This window comes from Daphnia pulicaria, chromosome 11 (genome assembly GCF_021234035.1).
Source record: "Daphnia pulicaria isolate SC F1-1A chromosome 11, SC_F0-13Bv2, whole genome shotgun sequence".
NCBI lineage: Eukaryota > Metazoa > Arthropoda > Branchiopoda > Diplostraca > Daphniidae > Daphnia > Daphnia pulicaria.
Window position 1 is genome coordinate 1,125,785 of NC_060923.1, and position 20,832 is coordinate 1,146,616.

General features: G+C 40.6%; 1 protein-coding gene and 1 long non-coding RNA gene across 4 annotated transcripts; one reads left to right on the forward strand and one right to left on the reverse strand.

The window, feature by feature from the left end:
• Nucleotides 1-2,970: 2,970 nt before the first annotated feature.
• LOC124315088 lies at nt 2,971-20,824 on the reverse strand. 3 transcript variants are annotated; one of them, XM_046780457.1, is made up of 51 exons: nt 20,744-20,824; nt 20,476-20,581; nt 19,137-19,187; nt 18,876-19,039; nt 18,315-18,563; nt 18,073-18,228; nt 17,669-18,004; nt 17,479-17,606; nt 17,265-17,402; nt 17,002-17,203; nt 16,810-16,943; nt 16,586-16,752; nt 16,351-16,524; nt 16,173-16,282; nt 15,895-16,107; nt 15,453-15,822; nt 15,260-15,389; nt 14,925-15,195; nt 14,705-14,855; nt 14,459-14,644; nt 14,211-14,395; nt 13,791-14,145; nt 13,580-13,725; nt 13,329-13,514; nt 13,098-13,270; nt 12,799-13,022; nt 12,580-12,733; nt 12,281-12,506; nt 11,998-12,217; nt 11,649-11,935; nt 11,362-11,583; nt 11,094-11,297; nt 10,868-11,032; nt 10,580-10,795; nt 9,024-10,512; nt 8,755-8,954; nt 7,946-8,687; nt 7,360-7,877; nt 6,591-7,295; nt 6,351-6,525; nt 5,618-6,280; nt 5,166-5,549; nt 4,881-5,109; nt 4,640-4,813; nt 4,348-4,574; nt 4,183-4,281; nt 4,012-4,127; nt 3,832-3,940; nt 3,628-3,762; nt 3,362-3,567; nt 2,971-3,287 (listed from the first exon to the last, which is right to left on the reverse strand). In XM_046780457.1, exons 2-51 carry the CDS (start codon nt 20,510-20,512, stop codon nt 3,213-3,215), a joined length of 12,576 nt encoding a protein of 4,191 aa, XP_046636413.1. In that variant the 5' UTR covers nt 20,513-20,581; nt 20,744-20,824; the 3' UTR covers nt 2,971-3,212. The 3 variants fall into 3 exon arrangements, with proteins under 3 accessions (XP_046636413.1, XP_046636412.1, XP_046636414.1); XM_046780456.1 differs by lacking the exons at nt 20,476-20,581; nt 20,744-20,824 and adding an exon at nt 19,261-19,555; XM_046780458.1 differs by lacking the exons at nt 17,002-17,203; nt 17,265-17,402; nt 17,479-17,606; ... (5 more) ...; nt 20,476-20,581; nt 20,744-20,824 and having other exon boundaries at nt 16,811-16,894.
• Nucleotides 19,710-20,404, forward strand: LOC124315807. The gene is made up of 2 exons (XR_006911702.1): nt 19,710-19,934; nt 20,009-20,404. It is a non-coding gene; the product is annotated as an uncharacterized LOC124315807 (long non-coding RNA).
• Nucleotides 20,825-20,832: the final 8 nt, after the last annotated feature.

Genomic DNA, 20,832 nt, shown 5'->3' on the forward strand with positions numbered 1-20,832 from the left:
TTACACAGTCAGAGTCAGAGCTCAAATTATTGGAGTTCTACTGTCTTTGGAGTTCTACTGTCGCATTAAAAAAATTTTTTAAAAATTATTTAAATTATCCGACAGTAGAAGTGTAGAACTCCAATAAGTCCCACCTTCAATGGATCCTTAGGACATGGCGCGTAGAGTAGTAGAAAAACAGCCAGCTACGGGTTGTATGGCATGGCAGCCAACAGGTTAACTATTATTGTATGTGTATGTTGTATTATATATTGTATTTCTTATGTTAAACTGTGGTGGAATTGTGGTTGGAGGTGGGTAAATAACACATAATTCTACAATATAACTTATTTGTTTCTCTATGAGTAAAAAAATATAAAACAAACACTTGACTATTCCATGAAATCCAGACACTATCTTACTGTTGTACCAAGTGTTCTCCAATGATAATACAGCGCATTTTCTCTTCATTTCAGAAATTCTTTCTTTTTTTCTCTAAACAGACATGATACAAATATTAAAGACCATTAGTTTATCGAACAGTCCATAGAACGCCACAACCAACTGTTTCTGAGAAGAGCGGAAACTAGAGATAGCCAAATTGCTCAAAAAGGATTGTAAAATCGTCGGTGCTAATGTTCAATCAGCCCATCCTATCAATTACCATTTCACACGACTAGCTATTACGATACCTTGAACATTTACCGAAACTGATCAATACAAGAAGTAACCACATAAATAATTTATTTTTGAAAAATCTGAAAGAGGACCAATCCATACCGAATGACTAGTGAATGGATAGACAAGGCAGATAATTCAGAGAAATTTTGTAACGAATATGAACATGCGAATAAAATTGAAAACTGCATCACCGCGTGAATTAAAACAAGGCTGCTACGGTTAATAATACTTCTTTGGGGCTTCAGTGTAGTATGTTGTAGTGTAGTATGTTGTAGTGTAGTATTTCGGCGCCTCAGTTTGGTAGCTCGGAGCCGAGTAATACTTTGGAGCCTCAGTGTAGTAAGTCGGGGCAGCGTAGGTAGTGGTGTAATACTCGGGTGCCTTGGTGGTGTAGTACGTCGGAGCAGCGTAGGTTGTGGTGTAGTACTCGGGAGCCTTAGTGGTGTAGTAGGTCGGAGCAGCATAAGTTGTAGTATAGTACTCAGGGGCCTTGGTAGTGTAGTAGACTGGTGCCTCGGTGTAGTACGCTGGTGCTGAATAATATTTAGGAGCCTCGGTGTAATAAGTTGGAGCAGCATAGGTAGTTGTGTAATACTCTGCGGTCTTGGTGGTGTAGTAAACTGGCGCTTCGGTGTAGTAGTTTGGGGTTGAGTAATACTTAGGGGCTTCCGTATAGTAGACTGGGGCAGCGTAAGTTGTGGTATAGTATTCTGATGCCTTCGTGGTATAATATTGTGACGCTTCGGTGTAGTAGCTCGGAGCGGCATAAGTTGTTGTGTACACAGGAGCCTCGGTGTAATATTTTGGTTCAACGTAGTACGAAGGGGCGGCCGCTGTGTAGTAAGTTGGGGCTACGTAATACTTGGCAGCCTCAGTTGTGGTTGTGTAGCTCGGAGCAGAGTAGTACTTGGGCGCTTCGGTGTAGTAGCTAGGAGCAGCGTAATACGTGGTAGCCTCAGTGTAGTAAGATGGGGCAGCGTAGGTAGTAGTGTAATATTCTGGTTCCTTGGTGGTGTAGTACTTGGGAGGCTCGGTGTAGTAAGCTGGGGCAGCATACGTAGTCGTGTAGTACTCGGGCGCTTTCGTGGTGTAGCTCGGGGCAGAGTAATACTTTGGCGCTTCGGTGTAGTAGCTAGGGGCAGCGTAAGTTGTGGTGTAATACTCAGGTTCCTTGGTGGTGTAGTACTTGGGGGTCTCGGTGTAGTAGGTCGGTGTAGCGTATGTTGTTGTTGTGTAGTAGGGCGGCGGCGTGGGGTAGTATTCCTTCGCCGTTGTGGTTTGGTAAGAATATCCACCGTACCCAGGAGACATCGGTACACCCGTGGTCGACCCAGCCATCAACGATACAACACCCAACAGCAGCATGACACCATAATTAACTAAACAATTTATAAATTAAACCATACATTTTAAATTAGAACTGGAAAATTAACAACTAAATACAAGATACAATTGATTCACGACTCGATATAAAAAAATAACTATTTACCCATGATTGCGAACTGGTAATACGATGGAGAATACAGTTGATGACAAATAATTCGCTGCAGTTGTTGCCGTGTCGGAGTTGCTCACTCGACTGACGTCTACCGCCTTTTCTCTCTCCTTTTATACGATTTTTTCTCAGCCTGATTCACCTCTTAAGCCTTGCGGCTATTGAAACTACTTGATAATGAGATCTGCCATTCTCACCCTACCCTCTACACCACTGTCTGACACTTTTACGTAATGTTTCCGGTGACCTTCAACAAATTCACTGTTTTTTTTTTCTCTCTTTTTATTTGTTTAAATTTTGATCTCCCTCTCTTTCGGCTTCATACGACCCTGACTATATAAATAAAGGCAGCAACTAGCTTTTCGTATGATCATCATTTAATTTTAGGTCGTGTAACATTCTCATACGATACTACTACTTTTCGGAACCAATTTTGGTTAGACGTAATGTCAGTCTAGTAAGAGGAGAAACCAATTACTATACTTCTATACTTCTATAGTAGATTCTCCAATTCTCCATGCAATGCAATGTCTTGTCAAACTATCAATTTTATAGAGTAATCTTATATATACCTTAATAGAAAGTTAAATCCCATCGAAGTAATTTATTTACGACGTCATTATAGAGGTTAACTCGTTCATTTCGCTATCCCTTTTTAAAATTGAATCTGATTGTATCTTTTCTGTGGACACCGGATTTTGATATTCGAATTATTATTTATTTTAGTTGCATCACTGCGTTCTAGTGAGTCGTTTTCGAAATTTTTAATCAAATTTCTTTTGCTTGTTTTAGATTTTCTCAAAGTGTTTTAATCTATTTGGAAAAGGTCATTCTGTATTCCATATTATTTCATTTGACATAACAGTCGCATAATGTCGGGCATAATGTGCACCGAATAACCTTTTCAAAGGTGATTTAAAGACAAAAAAGGAGCCAATACAATACACTTTACCCGCAAATTTGGGAAAAGCTCCGTTGTTAAGATTCCCTTGTTATATATTTGCAATCGAATTATTCGCTTTATTTCTCTTCACTCTCAACTTTAAAATTAACACTTCTACTTTTCATTCGAGCGGTTTCGGGTAGTACTTCTGCTCAAATTTTGTAGAGTGGCCTCGTCGACAAGAAAGGACTGAAAGATTTAAAAAAAAACACTCGTTACAAATTACACAGTTAAATACAAAAAAAGATTAAGAATCAAATTACGGTATCGACATTAAGAGTTTCTCTGTTTTTGCAAACACGGCAGTCTAGAACCGATTCGAAATAATTCTTCAGATTGCAAGTGCATCTTTGGCAATCAGCTGGGCGGGTTGTCATGGCCACTCGTTTCACCCAGACATTTACAGCTCGTTTGCTGTCACCGGAATTTTTGCGCTGTTCGCGCAAGCGAGACACGGCGAAGATTGTCCCTAAAATTGGAAAATAAATAAAAATTAGTCTACAAGACAGTTTAAAAGGTGAGTCTTTACCGTTGGTCTCAAGGGCAACAGGGGCACACATGCCTAGCAAAGAATGTGACAATCTAGCTTGTCGACGAAGATCTGCATCGCCGATCAATCGACCTTTGACCTCTTTTGACGTGAATCCCATTGTAGCATCCAGTCCTGGGGAAAAAGAAAAGCAGTTTTGGATAAAGCTGCTTGACATGAACCGATTTAATGGTGTATATTTACCGAGGAATTGCCGGCTTACGTTTGCCTTTATGAAACGGAATTCCGCATTCGTCAAAACATGAATTGTCACATCTTGTTCGAGTAGTGACTGCGAAGTTATTTCATGGGCCTAAACGGAGAGGGGATTTAATCAAAATCAGAAAATAAATACACTTTTAAAATATGTATCAATATAATTACGCGATCAGATTCGCAGCTAGAGCAGGGTAAAAGGATGAAAGTCTTTGATACTCCCGGCCTGAAGTTGAGCTTAGAGGCCAACCGCAATGCGTCCATAATTCCAGCAGGCCCGTTTCCTAAATTAAAACATTAGATTTCAAATGATAAAGTGTGTTTGTATGATCTGTGTACCAAAGGGAAGGTTTTCGAAAAGATTAGCAGTATCCTTAGCAGCAACAAACTCTTGGCCGTTAACAGTACGGACTCTAGGACTGTCATATGGGGCTTTTCCTGATATTAATAAAATTTGTATTTTTCAAGAAAGTGGAAGCGCTTAATCATATTAATCCGGCTTACCGCCAAAGACGACCAGGGAATAACGGTTTTTGGTAACTTTCTGGGTAATCAGTTCCTTCTCAAGAGTGTTGATTAGCGATGGCAAGAATCGGGCTGACGTGGCATCCGGCTCATTACATTTCTTCAGATCAAGTAGAACAACCACATCAGATGATGGACGATTGAGCTTATCCGCGTTGATATTCTTCACGTCTCCTTCCGAAAGCAACTCATTGTCCAACTGACACCTGTATAAAAACAAGTAAATTACGTCAGCTAACGTCTAAAGGTCTAACTTCTCCGTATGTATTACCGGACGCATTGCGAGGGGATGCGGAGCAGCACACCTTTAGCAGCACAAGCCGAAGCGTAAGCAGCCGCGGCGTGACAACCGTCTTGGGCATTTCCTTTGGGGCGAGTCTTGATCAGGCACATTTTTAAGTAAGGCGATGGGTCAATCACCGATAGGCACTTTCTCAATGTCGACCTATATATACAAAGGATTAAATAACAGAGGGAAATAATATTTTATTGATTAAGCATTGTATGCAAACCTTTGGCTCTGGAAAAAGCTAGCGCAGATCTCAGTCAGACCATCGTCCGACGGAACGCTTTTCCGAGCAAAATTGTCAACAGTCTTGCAATCTTTTTTAGATGAGACATCCCAGGAACGAGCCAAAGAAGTTAAATCCAAGTCCACGACACGATTCGGCCGAATAAGATCGGTCGTTGGCTCGTTATCCATGGTACCCAGTAGTCCAGCGACTTTGTTGTTGTACCAACCTGTAAATGGACACATTTTTAGCACACATTTCGCTAACACATTTTTCCTAAATTACCAGATAATGTAAAAGTGCAGGAGTCATAAGCTGCGATGCATTCCAGTCGAATTCCTTTAGCAAATGATTCGATGACAAATTTCCCATTTTCGTAAAAAGCGGCAGTGCCATGTTTAGTAGAGGAACCAAAAGACGGAAGCATTTGGCTGATTCCATTAGCGCGTACGGTGCGGTTGGCTAGATCTAAATCCCACTGAACATCATCAATGATCAGCTGAAGGACTGAGGCGTAAGGCTTTCCGCGTGAGCTGACATATTGCACAGCTAGTGTAAAGTTGTTTGTTAAAAAGTCTCGGGCGAGGAGATACGTGCAAGGTCCAACAAAATCAAAGTGTTGGCCATCGAACGTTGTATAGTGCTGAAGTCCCACTAAGTGAGCAGAACCTGCACATATGAAATATTTCAAATAGTTAGTTAGAATTGATAAAAAAAATTATTTAATCATGTTATACTCTTAAACGGAGGTAATAAACTTGACAGTTGTTGTTGCCTAGGTAAGTAGGAGAAAACCAGGTCCATGGTGCTGGTGTTGGAAGACTTGAACAGCGACAAAAATGAACGAACTTTCTGAATCTCGGGCAGTTCATGGAAAAGTGGAGTTTCATCCAGACTAATCCAAGGGAAGGGCAATTTCTGTTCCAGCTCAATTGATCCCAATTCCGGATTGAAACGGAACATGGTTTTTTGTAAAGTGTGTTTCATTTGCGCATCTGTGACAGTCTGTCGCCATAACTCTGCTCCTCTTTCGCGCAACAATGCCACCAGATCGTACATTTTTTGGTTAATGTCAAGATGGCTGTAACTCCATTGAATAAAAGCGACGAATTTCTGCCAGTTTTCCGCTCCCTTCTGTAGTTCAGGATTTTCCATCAAGAATCCTTGATAAATCACGGCAATCTCCGATTTGATTTGAACAATCCAAGAAAGATAGTCATCCAGGTCCAGGTATTTTTGTTGGAGAAATTGACCTGCACGAATCACGTATTTTCGTACTCTGGATGGCCAGTCAGTGCTCTGCATGTCTAAATAAAACTGCTTGAGGTCGTCCAGTAAAAGCGAAAGCTTTTGAAAGTAGGTTGACCCGACAATAGCTTCTCGATGCTTGTAAAAGTAATCTGTAACCAAAGAGAAGCGGAAAAAAAGTTTGTAAAAATGTTCGTTAAAGCGTTCTTCAAATTAGTTTACCTAAGACTTCTTTCATCACATTCCATGCTGCTGCTTCAACGGTAACAAACCCGCGTAAAACAAGAGGGCGGATAAATTGATAGACGTCATTCCAAGAGTTCTTTAATAAAGTACGCAGCGGTACTGCAATGTCAGGCATCGACTCCCAGAAGCTCTTCTGAAAATGTTTGACGAACTAGCGTCGAAAATAAAACCCGAATTAAATACAAATTAATCAGTAACAATAATATTAAACATTACGCGATCGTATTCTTCTGCGATTTTGCGGAAAACTGTGCTGATTTCTGCCAAAACTTTAGAAGATCCTGCGGTCGGCCATTTCCACTGCTCTCCCATCCAAGTTGTTACGGTCTCTGATAATGCACTGAAATATTGTTCCACATAGGCTAGCCAACGACTAAAGCTGTCATCCTCGTTGGTGAAGGGTTTTAAAATCCGATTGCCCGTCTTCTCAATGAACGTGACGAAACTCTGAGCGTAGGAGCCGAACGGCATATCTTGAAAAATAGCTCCACCCATTTCAACAACAAGTTTGGCGAAGAAAGCGTTAGAGTTGTAACCATCGATGATGTTCTGTTTCATCAGTGCAGCATCCTCCTGAAACTTGTCGATCTCTTCGCTAAAATTGAGCAATGCAGTGTCCAGCACAATCGCGATATCATCTCCGATGGTCAAAATGGAGCCGACCGTCTCGGAAAAGGAACTCAGCACGAAAGCTGAAACCCACTGATCAGCAGTCGAAGCGAGGGAACCTCGAACCCGGCCCACTCCTTGGTACAAACGATTTTTCCAATCAGTCGGCCATTGAGTTTTGGATGTTACCAAACGCGAGTGATTCAATCGGAATGCAAAATCAATGAACGGAATGCGTTCCTGTTCTTCCGTGTTGAAAAGCTCAAAAATCGCTTGACGCCGATCCGGCATTCCGGCTTTCATATGGAGACCCTACATTCGATAACAAGAAAATTGAGCAAATAAATTCATTAATCAACTGGGACTCGTTTCTCACCTTTTGATTTTCTGGATCAAACTGAACTACAAAGTGGGCGTAAGGAATGTGGTTGCCAAAAGAGAACTCGGCGGTCCTCGGCATTCCATCGTCTTGCTGAATTTCATACGATAGGAGGGAATTATTGCCTGACTGAGTTAACTGGCCGACATGCCTTAGCGTCATCGCTGGAGACGATGCAGTGAATATGATTTTTTTATCTTGTTGATCAAATGTGAGTATGTGCTCGAGGGCCATGAGTTCCGAGTCGGTGTTCGAGTGAGAGAAAAAGTGCGTCAACTGGGCACGGCCGGTGGCGGTGCGCTCATACTCCAGTGTCTGACGAAGTTCTAACTTGGTGGCTTGATGAGTCATATTCATGTCGCACCGGTAATTGCCACTACGAGAGGTGACTACAGTGTCGATCAAAAGATTTCGCTTTGGTTCGTTGGAGTACTGGATTTCCGTGTGCATAGTAAGTGGATGCTTTGCACTGCGATGGACTTCGGTAAGGATCGCCAATTCTTGCGGCAAATTTCCTAAACAAGCAAAATTTTTAGCATTTTCCCCCACTATCTATCTATTCCGTAATCAATAAAATATTTACCTTGAGAGAAGGCGACTTTTACGCGATTAGCTTCAACGTCCCTTGTCTTGGTGGTATTTTCCCACGTAACGGTAACCTTTGCCACACTTTCTCTTCTCTTCAAATCCCAAACAATTTCGCTAACCGCTCGCATATTGCGTTTTGTATGGCGCATCGTTCCAGTAAGACCCAGGCTGCGTACGGGTGTGATGAACGTAGTCGTCATGACGTAATCATTTGCTGCTGCCGTGGTCTTGTTTTCAATTTCAATGTCGTAGGCAATTTTGGCGTCCGGCCTCCAGCGGAATTCAGTGCCGTGTCGGAAAACTCCGTCGGGGAAATCATAACGGGTAGAGAAATCGATGGTTCGATATGGAGAAGATAGCTTGACAACATGTTCTTGACCAGTGAATGTTTCTTTCTCTAAAACCTCGGCACGAAAAGTAAACTGGTTTCGACTTCCAATTTCATAAATCTCTAAAATGCGATGCAAACTTCGCGGCAAATTTTCACCGTCTTGGCCTCCACTGTACTTGAAATGACGGCCAAAGGCAAATCCCCCAGAGAACAATGTTCCGCTGAACTCTAAGCGGCCATCCTTCGATTCGTGGCCGGCCGATGATTTGTCGGTGGAATTGTAGGCAACTTTGATCTTTTCAGTGAAATTGTGGCTAATTGTGATTCCCGATTGTGTTACAGTTGGGCTAGACAATCGTGAGTAGCGGATGCTTGCTTCTGGTACCTTGTTCCACGATGACTTAACCTGCAATGACCAAGATTACTAAAAAAAGACGTTCTTTTTAAAAATGGATTATTTTATAAAGATTTACCTGAACCAGACCATTGACGTTTTTCTCTGGAAGTACGGAAACTTTGTCCGTTTCCTCTCGGAAAACGCTAATGCCTAGCATGTAACCACCCGACCATTCCAGCACATAAGATCCGTTAAACCGAGGGTTAACCGGATCTCTACCACTGTCGGTATGGAAGGTTAGAGAAGCCATCGGCAGCCACGGTTTAGTTGTTATTACTATAAAATTAGATATTGAGATATTTATGTAAATATGAACGTCACTTTATTATGATAAATGACACTTACTGTTAGTTTTGGCTCCCATGGAGCTGAAGCTATTAAACTTGATGTCCATGCCGACTATCACGATCCTGTCTGCCACTTCGGCGTTGACCTTAAACTCGACGGGCTGGTTACGAGCATCTACAGTGACGTCGACGACGAGTGACGGTTCTTTCGACCACGGAGTAATCAGTTCAATGACAGAATTTCCCAGCTGCTTGGCAATCTTCTTATTATGAAATTTCAACTCGATCGGGTACGAAGCGCCCCAATCAACTCCTAATTGCCCCTTGTAGTGGACGTCATCTATCGATAGAGAACCGTATGTGCTGTACAAAGTCTTGTCGTGAACGGCCTCGTAGTGAATCTTGTGGTTGTAAAAACTGGAAACATCTTTAAAATCCACATCGACGTCGAGTAGCCATTTTCGATCGGAATCAGACGACAATGTCGTATTCCATGAGTATTTACTCCATCCGCTGCGCTTGAATTTGGATTGAATTCCCCATTGAACGAGTATCGGATCCCAAACGGCAGAAGTATCGAGGCTTACGTCGCTGTACTTGCCATCAATGGCGAATTTGAAGGCAAACTGGAAAAACTGCAGGACTTCTACACTTGTATCAATGGATATGCCACTTTTATTATCTTCGACTAAGCTTGCTTGAAGTTTACCCGAGACGGGCTTCGTGTCAAGATTCACCAAAACTGTGTAAGATTTGCCGGTGTTGGATGCCGATATTTCCGCCATTTTGAAGTCCGCCAACGGAGTAGTGAGTGACATCAAACCAGTGAATTTTTCGGACGTATCAGAATTAAACCGGAATGCCCACACGTCCTCTTGTGGTTCAGCATGGAGAGTCAGTTTCAAATCGATATCTATCTTCTCCAAAGTGGATAAATCCAAGTTGTAACGAACTTGTAAACTGTTCGTCTGGCTTTTCTCGTTCCAAGAAGCCAATAGTTCAGCTGCTACTCGTGGATCGGCGGATTCCCAAGATATAGTCAACTGTTCGTAGTCGTAAGGTGTTTTGAGCGTTAGTTGGGTCGACACTGGTATCGTATTCTCCTGCGGCCAATCAAAGGTGCCCGTCAGTTCTGAAAGATTTTCGTTGATAAACAGTTCAGCTGTTATAGAAGTTGAGGAATCGACCGACTGCTCGTAGCCGACGGTCAAGTTGACATTCTTAAACGATGAAAAAGGCGTAGCTATGTTGGCCGTCAATTTGGCAGGAAGCCAAGCAGCGTTCAATAAAATTAGCTGAGAGTTGCTAAGGCGTGCTTCACCAGTCACCAGTCTTTCCCAGACGTTTTCGTCGTCTTCAGAATCCACAATGGTGATATCCATTTTCCATGGAATGCGGTTAAATCCTTGCAGATTTGTTGACACTATTCCCCTGACTAGAATCTTGTCGTCCTCCAGAGCCCAAGTCGAATTCATCCGAATGCTCATCGCCTTCGGCTGATATGGAGTTTTCCTGGTTATCACTATGTTGGCATTTTCACTGATAAACTGCAAGCGCAAAAACATATACATTTAAAAATATTGAACGTGTCTAAGTAATCAAAGTATTTTATACGTTAATGCTTCCTCCGACTGTCATGGTATGATTATTGTACACCGCCTCCAGTTTTGGCAACATCTCAGAGTTTTCATTGACAAGTTTAGCCTTGAGTACCAGACGCTGAAGGATTTCCAACGGACTGACGACCTTGAACTCAAAGTTGGTAGTGGTTTTCTCCATAAAGTCCTCTAACTGTTCCGCTGAGCTCAAGTAATGGATACGACCGGATAACTAAAAAGCAACAAATTAAAAAATTATGAATTTCACCCAACAAATCTAATGAAATTGTAAAGATTTTTATACTGTATTCTCTTGGTTAAATCCTTTCCATTTGGCACCTGCTTCGAAAGCCAGTTCTATATTGGCTTCATCAACAATCTTCTTGAGATAGCGAATTCGAATTTCTGATTCACTCAGTCGTTCTATTGGCGTCACTACGTTCAAAGAAGCGACGAATTGTCCATCATCCTGTCACCGAATTTTGAATGGTTATTAATTTTACTTGCGCTAAACTTCAATAGACTCTCACCGTTGTTGTCACTAAACTGTTTAGACTATAGATCTGCTCGCCTTTTGACAAACTGGTTGTCGTCTTGAAATCCATTAAACCCTTGGTCTCGTGAGTGATATTGATCGTTATTTTCGGACTGTCGGAAATATCAAGAGTAGCCATGATGTCAGTCGAGGAACCATGCTCTATTTCGGCAATGGATCCGTTGAGGCTAAATCCAATCTAAAAGAAAAATGTATGCATGTGTAATTATTTTGGGACGGGCTAATAAATAGAGCTCTCTTACCCGATTCGACGGATAAGTAACAACGATCACAGTGCTGGCAGACGGAAGTTCAGAAAGATCAACATTTAGCTTTAATCTGGTTCCGTAATTTTCATGTTTGGGAATCGACGTTTTGAGGTCAGCCGATATGTCACCGTTGATTGCGGACTCAGCTTCGAAAGTTGTATTAAATGTTACGTATTCCACTTCATTCCATCTGGTTCCCAAGTCAAGCTTGAACACCTATAAGCAATTTGTTAAATAAGTCTACATGCGCCTACCATTAATTCGGTCTTAATTATTATTACGTAAGGATCGACAGAAGGTGGGGTGAAAGATCCGTCGACGGAGAAGTTTCGAAGTTGTTCAAAGGGAGTTTTCACATGAAAACGCCCTCGATGATATCCTTCGTTAAAAATGTCTGCAGAAACATGAATTCCAACCGCTTTTTCGGGCCAGTTGATTTGTAAATCAAATGAAGGTTTCTTATCGTCAGCAGTGTACTGAGAAGACAAGCCAATCACGGCATAAGTGGGATTAGGGGTCGTCAAAATTGCTGTCGCTTCCCAGCGCTTGTGCGATCCGGGATTTTCTCCTGTAAGACATTATGAGATAGAAAACTAAGGAATTCGTAGCCTTTCGATGGTTTGGTTATACCTTTGACAACGGCTGTGTACTTGAGTTCGTTTAAAATCAACGATCCTCTGGTTTCGAAGAGTTGGGCCGAGTCCCATTCCGTATTGTGATGGAGCTCAATACTAACTTGCTTCAGCTGCGGAAACGGTGTCGTCAAACTCGCATTACTTTTTATCATAAACTGACCATCAACACTCCACTCGAAATTCGTACCAAGTACTATTTCCTGATTCTTTCCCCACTGTAAAATAAAGTCGCGTGATTTACGTTCGACTCAAACGCACAAGGATGTAGGAATAAATACCTGAATTTTGACGGAATTCTCCAATACTTTAGACAAAAGTTCACCTTTGGCTGCGATTTTAAAGTTTTCAAGTTGGTCGAAGCTACTTTTCAAATCAAGTGTCACTTCAGCGCTTTTTGAAACCGAGTTTTTCTCAATTCGAGCATCCACACCAACTTCAAAATGGCTGTTTGTTCCCCACTTTGAAGTAAACTGGGTTTTATGACGCAGATTATTAGTCTCCGACCTGAAGAGTTGAAAAAAAAAAAAGTTTTAAATGATAAATTTTTACATGATATCGACATGTTTTTCTCTATTACTTGAAAAGGGCCTTGTTGGATTTCCATCCATCAAAAGGAGTTTCTAGAACTATCTCATTCACCAATGCGCTTTCCGTCCGGACTGAAGCAGCTAGAAAGCTTATGGTTTTCCTTGATCCTAAATCGACAGTGCCAGATAGGGAACGGTTGTTTTCTAAAAATTAAGAATAAAAAGATTTTATTAATGTTTCTCATTGATTTGATAATAAAATTATGTACTCTGGGTAAGAGCGGCGAAATTTCCTCTGATAAATGAGCCAGGATAACTGAGAATGACGGCACTTGTCCAGTCTCGAGGATTAAGATTAGAAGGTTCGAATGTGGTTTTAATAATGAGTTTCTTTTGAGGATTGCGATTGGGATCCCACTGAACGTCCAAAGACACATCACGGCGTCCGTTTGTTGCTACATCTGTGCTAAAAACACTTCTAACGTCCATGACCCTAAAACAAAAGTATCGTCCATGATTTTCCTTGTTTTTTAGTCCGTTAGTTTTACAATAGCCGAAATATTCATACTTGTCAACGTGAATGTCCAGAGTTCCTTTCTTGCCATCTGGAAGATCCTTCCAGTAAGCATCAGCAGTGTGAAGATAGTTTAAGTAGCCAATTTTAGTAGCGATCTTTGATTCTTCTTTGGTTGGGTTTTCTTGCAAGACATAGAACGAAACCGCATCTTTGCCGTAACTCGACTAGACAAAGGAAAAATGAAGTCAATTCCAATTTTTGGTTAATTGATTTTAAACATACTTGCACTTTAGCTTCTAAAGCAGTGTGATTAGTTTTATAGGTATAAACGAATTCGGTTGGATATATAGTTGAACCGGTTACTTCCACAGTCAGTTGTTGAATGGAGTGCGTACTTTGTACTTGGTTATCGTACATACTGCTTAATTGGAAATCCGTGTCTTGTCCCCAAATTCCGTCAGCGTCAACCTAAAATTTATAATTTGTTTAACATTAAAGGATTCAATAAGTTATAAGCAACAATTGAATTATACCCTGTAATTATTTTTAGATTGCTCCTGGATTTTTGCATTCAATTTGATGACCGGTTGTGATGGCAGAGTTAAATTGAAAGCACCACTAGCTTTCAGCAATACGCCTGGGGTTTTCACAAACAGCAATCCACACTGGAGCTCCTTGTCTAAACAAATAAGAAAATTTAAACTTACGTAACGTTTTAATAAATACTAAAATTAAAAATGCTACCAGGTGCGTATCTTCCAATAAAAAGCGAGTCCGTCTTGTAATCGGTCTGTTCATGCCCGATAATCAAACCGACATTAAGCCCCTTGGCTGGCAGAGTCATCTCGAAATGACTTTTCAATTTCAAATTCTGACTCAAGCCGACAGAATAACTGAATCCTTGGTGAATCGTTAAAGAATTGCGATTATCACGAGGCATCGGCCCTATGTTCATCATCAACACGTTTTCGAAATGCCCCAGTCCTCGTTGCAATCTCCAGTTACCGACGAAATTTCGATTCGGATATGCGGATGGTTCCACTCCCAGGTGTATATCCAACTGCCGAAATCCTTGCGAGGACTCTTTATTCATTTTGATCTGGTGATTACAGAAGTTTAGAAGATTAGATGACGATTAGTTACAATTAAATTAGATCCCTGTACTTCGATTTGAATCCTCTCTGGGCGGGTTCTGGGATTAGACGTGTAATCGACGGTGAAATTGGATACATGCGATTTCTCATCCATTAAGTAATAGCCTTTAGAAACAGTGCTCCAGCTGCCTATCGTTGAATTGAGGCCCAGTTCATAATTGCGCTTCCCTTGTTTCTCCGTCAATTTAATGTTTCCTATTATATCAATACAAATTTCGGTGATAAAGCTCAAGTCTTTCCAGTCTTTAGGTTGTTTACCATCAAGATTAACTAATTTTTTGTTGCTGAGGATCAAAGTCAGTGTGGGCTGATAGCAAATCACAGCAGATTGCTTGGAACAAGCAGATCGATCCAGACCAGCCTTCACTACTAGCAGCTTTTCTTTGGTATCGCGCATTAAAGACGCTTCAATTTTTTTCATCTCCTCCTTCCATACGAACGTACCTAAAGAAATCATTTATTTATTCGTAAAAATAAAATCAGTTGTTCTAAAATAGTAATTACCTTTAGTTTCGTAATTTCTGCTAGGGAGCATTAAGTTAAATTCAAGAAAGCCGGAATCAGATTCTTTATATTCAATTCCAGCTTTGAGTCCAACTTCCTTAGACTCTTTTGCTCCTTCTGGGTGGAAACTCAAAGTCCACGATTTGATAGCCTAAATTCAACATAAACATGACTGCACATTTTCCACAAGCTTATTGATGACTAGTGAAAATATGGATACCTCGGTATTTACTACTTTATGAAGGAAACGATAAGACGTTATTGCTGGATCGAGTTTGGTCAATTCGATACTCAAATGACTGGGTCCGGTCAATGGGAAATATGCTAAGCTCTCCTGTTCCGATGCGTTCGGGTAGCCCACTTTGGAGCAAATCTGCAGGCCGAGATAACGCTGGGTGAGACCACCTGTGCAATCTGACATTTCCACTCGGTTGTCGACTATCCCATCCAGGGATGTCTTAACATTACGATGGGTAAGCGTAAGATCACTCCTTTATGGTAATGACAAAAATTATTGATGTAAATAACGATCGGTGCAATTTCAACTGAACTCACTTGAACGTAATAATCTCGGCTTTCTCTTGTGGAAAATCTATTTGCAAGTCGAATAACCTCAGTCCGTCGAGCGAAAATTTACCAGAAGTGCTCACTGAACTGTGAAGAGTTGTCTCCAACGTCACTCCGGCTGAAAACAGACCAACAAATTTACTATACCTGCCGATCAATTAAAGAAATCAATAAATCATACTTTTTACAGCAATAGCATCGACAGTCATCGCTCCGTTGAAGATAACTGCCGCGCTGGGATGGACCTTCCAGACGACTTCTCCTTTGCCACTTGAAAAAATTGATTTCAGATCCGTCCGCATGTTCCCGCGGATCTCAGCAACCACCTGACCCTGTGCCACCAAGTTGAGAGGCAAACCGACACCTAACGGTATAGTGTGAGTCGAATCGATGTACTGGGACGCGTAGCTAAACTGATTTTCTTCGCCGTTCATCAAATTGTGAAGTTTCGAAGTAGGATTGAGTTTTCGGAAGCGTTCCAAAATCTCGTTGCGACCTTCCCAGTGTCCGTACCCTATTTCATTTCCGAAGACCTTCATCGACATTGACATCTAAAAATAACAATAATAATAATTTATTATAATAATTTAATCTCGCAGAATGCGTTGCGCTCTTCTCCTTACCTCTGGTTCATCTGTAAAGCGGCTGGCAGCATCGAATTGCTCGCCCATTACTTTGAGTTTTCCAGCATCTGGCTGGTTAGGAGAAGATGGAGTCACTTTTCTTTTGGAGCGCAATGATTCCAAAATGTATCCTACTTCCTTCTGGTGGTAAAGACCACCTGGTCCGAAAAGTGACTCGATATAAAGTTCGAATCCCTCCATTCGCCCATCAAACTAAAAACAAGAAAAGATTTTAGCCGCTTAAGCAAACGATAATTATTTTTAAATCTGTAACATGCCTCAAGTAGATTAACAGATTGGCCGAAAATATCAACAGTCAAGTTAAGCGATGCCGAACGAGGCAAGTAAGAATTTGGAGAGAAAACGATGTTGCTTTCCAAGCTAGCGGCTAAATAAAAACATTCAACATACATTTATGAGTGAACTTTTATAAATTTGACTTCATCATTTCCCTACCAGCGTTGTACTGGTCAAGTAAAATCGACTTCTCGTAATTCCTAGAGAATTTCCTAGCATCCGTGTCAAATTTTTTAACCATGTTCTGATCAAGAATAAGACCTTGAATTTCCAACTTGGATGGCAGGGAGGTGGTAGCCAAGTTGTTCAAGTGAGTCCAGATGAAAGAGCCAACTAAAATTTGAAAATAATGATTTAGAAACATTGTGGTAAATTTCTATGAAATATTATAAACCTTGATTGACTTCTTCACGATTCAAAAGATCCTTGATGGCTAAAAAGATTTTATAATCAACACACTTCATCACTCCTAAGTAAGCAGCAATGCGGATCTCAGAATCCTCACTGCTTTCAGCTAGAATTTCCATGGCGGCATTCCCTCGGATGTGGCATGGAATGTCACTATATTGAAATGTTTTAAATTTTCTGTTCGAAAGCTGCCCTTAATGAATTACCCACCTGAAAGCTTTGAGCGCAGTTATTCGGACTTCAGTGGGATTGTCTTTTTCTTGAAAGCATTGTTTGACAGTGTTTAGATGATCTCCCGAAATGGCCACTCCGATATTTGATAGAGATTTCAATGCAAGTATGATCTAAACAACACGCTTTTAGCATCTACATGTAAACAACAAATTATTTGATGAACAGTACCTCCTCGCGCTCATCTCTTGATCTGGTTTGACAGGAATTTCCCAGTTGCTTGCTGAGTTTACCGACCAATAGAAAGACTTCACTGACGCAACCAGTAGCGCAAACTTTTTTCGCCATCGACGCAATACTTAAACTGATTCGACGAGAAAAGGCTGCATTATCTAACAGCGGCAAAGCAGCATTCAAGTGCTTGCCTGAGGGCCTAAAAGAGGAATAACATCAATTATTAATCATTAAAATTTCCATTGTAAAACCCAACGTACCTAGGGATAAAAGCAAGCGATGTAATCCACCGGTCGATCAAAGCCTCGTCCACTTTTCCTTTGGTGACTTCGTCTCTCATTGCTGCGATCGCATCACTCGTAGCCGCACTAATCAATCCGTTTAACAAGTGTTTTCGACTGCAAATAATTTTTTTAAAATGTCGTTTCAGTTTTATTTAAAGGAGATTGTACTATTTTAATTTTATTAACATACGCAGCTTCGCCATCACGACACATGGCATCTGCTTCGGTCATTAGCTCGCTTAACGCCAAATAATCCATAGTTCTCAAAGACTTTACTAATCGACCGAAAGCTGCGGCTGCCTCACTTTCAACTCCTTCCTAGATTTTACAAATGTTTTAGTCACAACTCTTTGATGAGAATGATTTTTGTTTAAACGTACCTCGGTATGTTGGCACAGGCTCTGCAAAGTTAATGGCAAAGTGATTGCCGAATCAGAACCACTGCTGCTGCTTGTTCTTGAGTGTTGAAAAAGAAGTGAAGACCTCTTCCGAGGTTTAATTTCATTAGCAACCGATTCACTGTTTTCGATTTCATCAATTGGAAATTGGTCAATAAATTCCATTGACTGTTTGACTTTGGTAGAGGCGCCAGATCCCTCATTAGAAAATGGGCGAACGAGATGCTTTTCTTCGCATCTGTATTGAGTAATTCGATGAGAAGCGATTGTCTGCTCGCACCAACTGGTCGAATTCGTCAGCGGAATAGATTCAAAACCCTGCCAATTTTAAGATAGTTAAATTGATGTGCATGCTAAATGCTGATGGCAATCAAGATGTTACTCACCGCCCCAAAGAATCGATAAGGTACGCTAGATAGCGCATCAGATAATCCATAACGGTTAGTGCAGGAAGAGAAATCATGAGTTTTCAACACTCTGATGGCGTTTGCATCTGCACCATCAAACACGTAATCGACTTTACAGGTTCCCATAACATCTGTCTGCATTTGGAAAAAATAATACAAAAGGTTTGATCATATTAGTACTATAATATAAAATGAAAAGAAATGTATGATAATTTCCTTACATCTAAACTTTCGTGATTCAAGTCGAAGCGAGGCATGGTATTTTGAAAGGAGGATAGAATGCCCCGTTTGATATTGACACTCCATACTGGTTCGTCAACTGATGGGCAGATATTGGGCACTCCACCATCGTGGAATGTGAAAGACAGATCAAAGAGCTCAAGCGCCTCCTTGAAAGCCTTTTCTCCGGGAACGGTCGATTTACGCGTCTCGTCTGCCAACTCCGAGTCTTGCAGCGACACATCTCTAACCTATTGCGTCAAACATTCAATGATTTCAAAATATTTATGTTCCATTTTCGTAAGCGAAACAGAAACACACACAATTAAAAAAAAGTAGATCATGCCACCCTCTGGGCCTTAAATTATTTAGACAGCATCCATTTAACAATGAATTATATCTGTCATAATCTACAAAGGAATTATAAAGCTGTATTGGAAAGGTCATTTTCTCTGGGGATATTCCTTATTTTGCTGCAATAGCATCCAGGAAGTGCCGAGCGATTTTTTTAAAAGCTAACAGCTAACTAGCTGATTCAACGATAAGCAAAAAAGAAAACATACTCTCAAGGTCCAGTCACAAGGGGTATGGACATCAAAGTGAACTTTAGCCGTCAAATGAATCCGGGACTCCTTAGACTCGCTAACACCATCCACAGACGAGGCCACGTTAACTTCATAGCGGTAAGAGTAACTTTTTCCGGGACTGTAGCGGAATTTTAAAGATTCTAAAATCGAATCGAATATAAGAATGCAAATAATTACGACATGAATTGAGATAGTGACTAACAAAAATGCTGAGTCACACTTTGCGCACTAACTTACTAGGGCATTCTGATTTGGAGCACGAGGCTAGTCTGCTTCCGGGAGGGACAGCTGAACACGGAAAAAATTTAAAAATGTTTTAGACATGAGAAACTGCAAAATGATAAGGTGATTTTTTGCTTACCGTTGACGTGGCAAACAAAGAAAATGATTCCTAGCACATACGAAAAAAAGCTGAAAAGTTTCATTTTTCGATCACAATACTCGCATAACTGTTGCTATGACACGCCAGTGATTAAGCTTAATTCCTTTTTAAACGACACTTAAAGGAGCGTACAGGACACAAAGTAAGGTGAATTGTAAGAATCAAATGTTTCAAGCGTTAAAAAAACAGCTTGTTAAAACATTAATCGGAAAGCAGAATAGTTCAGTCTTGCAGCTGTACGCGAGTATGCGGTAGTGGCTCGAAAGATACTAAAGCTCGTCCCCAAAAAAGAGCAAAGCTATCCCTTTATCAGTTTAGAAAATGACATTTGACCTCGTGATAAGACTAAATGCGGATTGGCCGGCTTCCTTCGATGTTCTCGACTGAAGAAGATGGTTGGGTAGATGATAGGGGATCTGGGAAAAAAACGTGCTATCAGTTGAGGGAAATAGTCGGGCGTATCAGATTCCGGTATGATGTGGGTGGCCTCCTAGTACCCTTTGAATAAGCCTACGCAGTGCGAAAACTCAGTTTCATTCAACGTTTCGTCTCACACATTTCATGTAAAGTAAAAACATCTGCAGAACACTGCTGGGTATATAGCTACACATTTTTTATCAGATCTCTCCTGTGGGCATCAGAGTCTGCATAAGGTCTGTCTCATGAAACATTTTTTCAACTTACTCTTTAAACGGGATAATTACATCGTTACATTTGGATATCGTAGCAATCGTTTACGGAATGTTATAAACAAACAGATGCACGCATACATGTAAAAAACAAGAATTCATAAGGGCCTACAACTTGGATATGTTATTAATCTTTAAAAAACACATCTGTTTGAAGGCCTAAAGAATCTTCTTTTTCACACATATGAAGAATGTTAAAAGAAAGTTAAATGTTACAACAATAGAATTTCAAATAAAAATGAGATAAACCTGTTATTTGTTCAATGAATTGTGTGCATTGAAAAGCATGCTTCAGCAGCATTCAATACATTTATCTCCAATTAAGTGATGTTATGACTTTTCAGGTTACTCGTCAGCCAAAAAAGCTTTCTTATACTTTTTTGGTTCATTTTCATAAGCTTCAAAGCCAGATTTCTTTTAGATAGAGGAAACACTAGTAGGGGGTGGAGGGAAAAAATTAATAAACTGAGTAGGCCTATTTGTGAGAATAACATTTGTTAGTTACCAAATGTTTTTTTTTTTGTGGAAATTGTTGTCAACATCTACTTTTCAATGATGATTAGAAATAAGCAGTTTTAACATTTTTTAATGAATCTGAATTCTTTGGGATTCTGAAAAACATTAAAACAAGTGATGTAATTCAAAAAAGGCATTTACATTCTGAGCACATGGCTCTTGGCAAGAATTGAATTTCTACAGACTGACTAGAATCAGACATTAATACACTGATTGAACAGATATGGAAAAAAAATCGTTAACAGTGGCCTAATTACAATGGAATTGACGATATTTCGGTGAACTAAATCATCTTTGAAAACCAAACCTCTTGCCTCCGAAAACCAAAAGGCAAAACCGCAATTTA